Genomic DNA, 5,713 nt, shown 5'->3' with positions numbered 1-5,713 from the left:
ACATTTTTCAACAGAACAACGAATTAACATCATAAATAGTTCTTACTTTTTGATGAGCTTCCATCAGAATCTTGTGCAAGTTGTCCTTTGTCCAGAATCATCGTTGCTCGGTTGTAGATTGCCGTCTTCAACGTAGGAATTAGCAGCAAACATTAGCTATGTGGCCCAGACGTGCCCAACTCTTCATAACGCAGCACAAAGAAATATCGGGAAAATCGCAATATACTGATATAAACTGATATAACTCGGTTTAAAATAACTACATTATGATGTCTTTAACACCTATATCGAATAAAATCAGAGCCGGATATATCTAAGGCCTATAACGAGAGCTTTTCAGAATGCCATCCTGAGGTCCTCCTTTGCGCCATGACGAACGTTGAAAAGAGTGCACCCCCGGTTCCATGAGCCTTTATATGGCCTCAGATCTGCCTAGCAACACCATTCCAATTCTCACTGCCTACTGACATCTAGGGGAAATCGTATGCAGTGCATGTCGACTCATAGATCACATGCAATTTAATAAACTGACCCTGGAACAGAGCATCGATTTCAGATTTCTCACTTCCTGACAGGAAGTTAGCTGCAACTTGAGTTCTGTTTTACTCACAGATATAATTCAAACGGTTTTAGAAACTAGAGAGTGTTTYCTATCCAATAGTAATAATAATATGCATATTGTACGAGCAAGAATTGAGTACGAGGCAGTTTAATTTGGGAACGAATTTTTACAAAGTCGAAATGGCGCCCCCCTATTGACAAGAAGTTATTAACACATCAGGACTACTAGTGATACTACTAACTAGCTAGCAGGACCAGCCTTCAGTATGTACAGTGTGTTAACACATCAGGACTCCTAGTTATACTACTAACTAGCTAGCAGGACCAGCCTTCAGTATGTACAGTGTGTTAACACATCAGGACTCCTAGTGATACTACTAACTAGCTAGCAGGACCAGCCGTCTATTCCTCGGCCTTGGAACCAGGTTGTCACTAGTTAATATAAATGAATCATATATATTATCACAGTGCAGTGTAATGTGTTGTTTTACGGGGTCAGTCATAGTAGTACGACACCTCTGGTGCTCAAGGGATAAACCCATCCATAGTACCATGGTCCTCACTAGTTACCACAGCCACAAAGTCAAAATGGACAATATCGTAACAAAAATGTACTTTTTGGTCTTAATTTAAGGTTATGGTTAGGAATACAGTTATCAGTGTAGTTAGGGGATAGGTTTAAAATCAGATTTGAATTCGATAAATTGTAGAAATAGGCGTGGTTTAGCCATAATTATAACTTTGTGGCTGTGGTAACTAGTGACGACCATGGAACCATGGATGGGTACTTCCTGGTCCCTTTATGACATCATGGTGTGTTTATGCATAGAGATCCTATTAAATAACTAGAAGGCCTAATGGCAGCCATATTGGTCAGGGAGAAATCCTAACCAGTCGAATTGGAATGAATGGGAGTAGAGGTACAATMCTGATTTTACTTAATAAAAGTAAGGCATGTGATATATCAGAAATTATAAACTGGGTGGTTTGAGCCCTGAATGCTGATTGGCTGACAGCCGTGGTATTTCAAAACGTATACATGGTATGACAAAACATGTATTTTTACTGCTCTAATTACGTTGGTAACCAGTTTATAATAGCAATAAGGCCCTCTGAGGTTTGTGGTATATGGCCAATATACCACGGCTAAGGGCGGTATCCAGGCACTCCGCGATGCGTCGTACATAAGAACAACCCTTAGCCGTGGTATATTGGCCAATATACCACACCTCCCGCGGGTCTTATTGCTTAGTTGTGTAATTGAATTGTCAACCTAAAGTATTGTCATATAATTATGAATACTGTGATTCAGGTTTTATATAAATTGTCTGTATAAATAGCCTCTAAAAATTTAAGTGTAATGCCCTGATAAGCCGGTGTTTGGAGGTTATATTGGCACTGGTGTTAGGAAGGAAACCATGCCAATATATCCTCCAAACACTGTCTTCGTGGGCATTATCCCTTTTATACAACGGGTTACCAACATGTTCAAATAATGATTGACATATTTTAATTAAAAAGTTATTTTGATGAATGTCTTCATAACATTTCATCCTGCACCAGATATAGTCCCGACACAAATCTAGGGTTGTTACCCAAGCCGGGTGGTCATTCGTTTCTATCGGTTCGGTTGCCAGAGACGCGACCTAGTCGTTCAGTATCTATGGACCCGACCCAGTCGTTCGTTCTAAATGTTACATTGCCATACTGGCTGACAACGTTCTTATCCCTTGCTTGCTAGCTAGTCAACTACAGCTAATTTACAGTGACGTCAAAAAGTGCAGCCAGAATAACAGCAAAGTAGCTGCATTTGCATTTTGTTTAAGATGTTTTCTAGTGACGTTTATTTGGAACATCCATAACAATGAGCTAATGAGGGCGATTTCACCTGGCATAGAACATGTGCTCTCTCAGAGGGCTAGCCAACAACACAGCTACAGTAACACAATCACTTCAAACTGAAAAGACTGCAGACTAGCCACATTTTTTAAGTTTATAAATTGCCTGGCTGGGCTGACGAGACAGTGGATTGCGCGGTAAGATGTAACAAAGTAAATAAGCATTTTAAAGTAATAATTTAGCCGGTGGTAACTTGTGGAATAGACACCGCATGGAATGTGATTTTTAACCAATCATCATACAGGATTAGAACCACAGACAATACCTGTAAATGTCATTGTTTTCTGGAAAGCTGTGAGTGTTATATTTGTGATTCAATACCAGTAGTTCAAGTCCTATCATCAACTGGTGTCAGGCAGTGTATGGCTGTGGTTTGACTGCATATGAATGGGTTTCTATGTAACCTTTATTAACTAGGCAAGTCAGTTAAGAACAAATTCTTATTTACAATGACGGCCTACCCCGGCCAAACCCGGACGACGCTGGGCAATTGTGCGCCGCCCTATGGACTCCCAATCACCGCCGGATGTGATACAGCCTGGATTTGAACCAGGGACTGTAGTGATGCCTCTTGCACTGAGATGAGGTTGCCTTAGACCACTGCGCCACTCAGGAGCCCTTTGGCATATTTGCCAGTTACAAAAAAATCAAATGGAGTCATTCCTTTAAAACTGTCTGGCTATCTAGCTAACAAACATACAGTACAGATACATTCTTCAAATTCATTATTTTACACTATCTTATCACAGCACTGGTTGACCAACTCCCTGACCAACTCCCTGACCAACATGGTTGACCAACTCCCTGACCAACTCCCTGACCAACATGGTTGACCTTTACCCCATCATAAGAAGGTTCATGTCCATTCTAGTATTCTGAATCCTAATTCTATGTGTTTGTGTCTGTCTGCAGGAGACTGAGGCTGTGGGGGCGGGGTCTGACGAGGAGAAGGAATGAGGAAATTGGGGGTGTGTCTTTCTCTGACTTCTCCCAAACCGGTACCATGGAAACGAAGAAAGGATCTTTTTTTACGAGGATTTTGTAAAACGCTGAATTTTTTGGGTCCTGTGATATTAGCGAAGATAAACCAACACCCCACGTCCACACACCTCCTTGCAGTTCTGTCACTCTCTCTCTTTTCCAATCCTTTCTTCCCTCTCTTCCATTTGTTGTTTTAATCCTCTTCCTTTTCTTGAAAGACAGAATGAAGTGACATGTTTTTAAAAAATGGCTGCAACTGTTCTCCCTCTGGCAGTGGGAGGAGCCTCACAGGGTCACCGTGATAATGCGTCTCACGTCCTTTCTAAATGATGATGTCATATCCTCTCTACTATGATAGCTCTTTTTGATGACATCACTCTAAATTAATTTGATCTCCCACCTATGACATCAGAGACCCAGTGGTCAAACTAGGCTCCTATGACATCACATGTCACCTTTGACCCTGAACTGAGGTGTTGCCATGGAGAATATTTGCGGCTTTTTAAGCAGATGTAGAAAAGTTTGAGAATTGTCACTCCTGTGTTTGAAAGTGGCATAGCAATAACAAGTGGTGTTTCTGTTCTAGAACGCTGTGGCTTCCAGAACCTGTCTGAGTTCCACCCTGCCGCAGGGAAAACATTATTTTGAAATAAAAGCTGAAAGTTGAGGTCTTGTGAGTAGCGTGTGTTTTGTCTCTGTGCCCAGTACATCACTGGGGCCAAGATTCCTGCCATCCAGGACCTCACCTGATTCTACAGTACATCATCACCTGATTCTACAATACATCATCACCTAAATCTACAATACATCATCACCTGATTCTACAATACATCATCACCTGATTCTACATGTAGAATCAGGGTGATGATGACTGGTAGAATCAGGTGAGATGTATTGTAGAATCAGGTGATATTGTATTGTAGAATCAGGTGATGATGTATTGTAGAATCAGGTGTGATGTTGTATTGTAGAATCAGGTGATATGTATCTGAGAATCAGGTGATGATGTATTGTAGAATCAGGTGATGTACTGTAGAATCAGGTGATGTTGTACTTGTAGAATCAGAGGTGATGTTGTATTTAGAATCAGGTTGATGATAGTATGTAGAATCAGGTTGATGTTTGTACTGTAGAATCAGGGTGATGATGTTATTGTAGAATCAGGTGATGATGTATTGTAGAATTCAGGTGATGATAGTATGCTAGAATCAGGTGATGATGTATCTGTAAGAATCAGGTGATTACTGTAGAATCAGGTGGATGATGTACTGTAGAATCAGGTGATGATGTATTTTAGAATCAGGGTGATGTGTACTGTAGAATCAGGTGATGTGTACTGTAAATCAGGTATGATGTTCTGTAGAATCAGGTGATGAGTATTGTAGAATCAGGTGATGTTGTATTGTAGAATCAGGTGATGATGTATTGTAGAATCAGGTGTATGTTGTATTGGTGGTAGAATCAGGTGATGATGTACTGTAGATCAGGTGATGATGTATTTAGAATCAGTGATGTACTGTAGAATCAGGTGATGATGTACTGTAGAATCAGGGAATGATGTATTGTAGGAATAGGTGATGTGTATTGGTAGAATCAGGTGATGATGTACTTGTAGAATCAGGTGATGTTGTATTGTAGAATCAGGTGATGATGTACTGTAGAATCAGTATGTTTATTGTAGAATCAGTATGTGGTATGTAGAATCAGGTGATGAGTACTTGTAGAATCAGGGTGATGTGGTACTGGTAAATCAGGTGATGATGTTATTGTAGTATCAGGTGATGATGTATTGTAGAATCAGGTGATGATGTACTGTAGAAATCAGGGATGATGTACTGTAGAATCAGGTTGATGTTGTACTGTAGAATCAGGTGATGTTGTGAATCTGTAGAATCAGGTGATGATGTATTTTAGAAGCAGGTGATGATTGTACTGTAGAATCAGGTGATGTTGTATCTGTAGAATCAGGTGATGATGTATTGTTTAGAATCAGGTGATGTTGTACTGTAGAATAGGTGATGATGTATTGTAGAATCAGGTGATGATGTATTGTGAAATCAGGTGATGATGTACTGTAGAATCAGGTGTGATGTACTGTAGAATCAGGTGATGATGTACTGTAGAATCAGGTATGATGCATGTATGCTGTCTGTAGAATCAGGTGATGGATGTATTGTAGAAATCAGGTGATGATGTATGTAGAATCAAAGGTGATAGTACTGTAGAATCAGTGTATGATGTACTGTAGAATCAGGTGATGAAGATGTACTGA

General features: G+C 40.2%; 1 protein-coding gene across 11 annotated transcripts in view; it reads left to right on the top strand.

Moving 5' to 3' along the window:
• Positions 1 to 4,108, top strand: part of LOC112075927 (high mobility group nucleosome-binding domain-containing protein 3) — a 29,589-nt gene extending 25,481 nt beyond the window's left edge. For all 11 annotated transcript variants that reach the window (XM_024142844.2, XM_024142846.2, XM_024142847.2 and 8 more), the window contains one exon: positions 3,373 to 4,108. In XM_024142844.2, coding sequence (XP_023998612.2) covers positions 3,373 to 3,417 — 45 coding nt within the window. In that variant the 3' untranslated portion in view covers positions 3,418 to 4,108. The remainder of the gene's footprint in view (positions 1 to 3,372) is intronic.
• Positions 4,109 to 5,713: the final 1,605 nt, after the last annotated feature.

This window comes from Salvelinus sp. IW2-2015, unplaced genomic scaffold, assembly GCF_002910315.2.
Source record: "Salvelinus sp. IW2-2015 unplaced genomic scaffold, ASM291031v2 Un_scaffold3472, whole genome shotgun sequence".
NCBI lineage: Eukaryota > Metazoa > Chordata > Actinopteri > Salmoniformes > Salmonidae > Salvelinus > Salvelinus sp. IW2-2015.
This window is presented reverse-complemented; position numbering and strand designations above follow the sequence as displayed.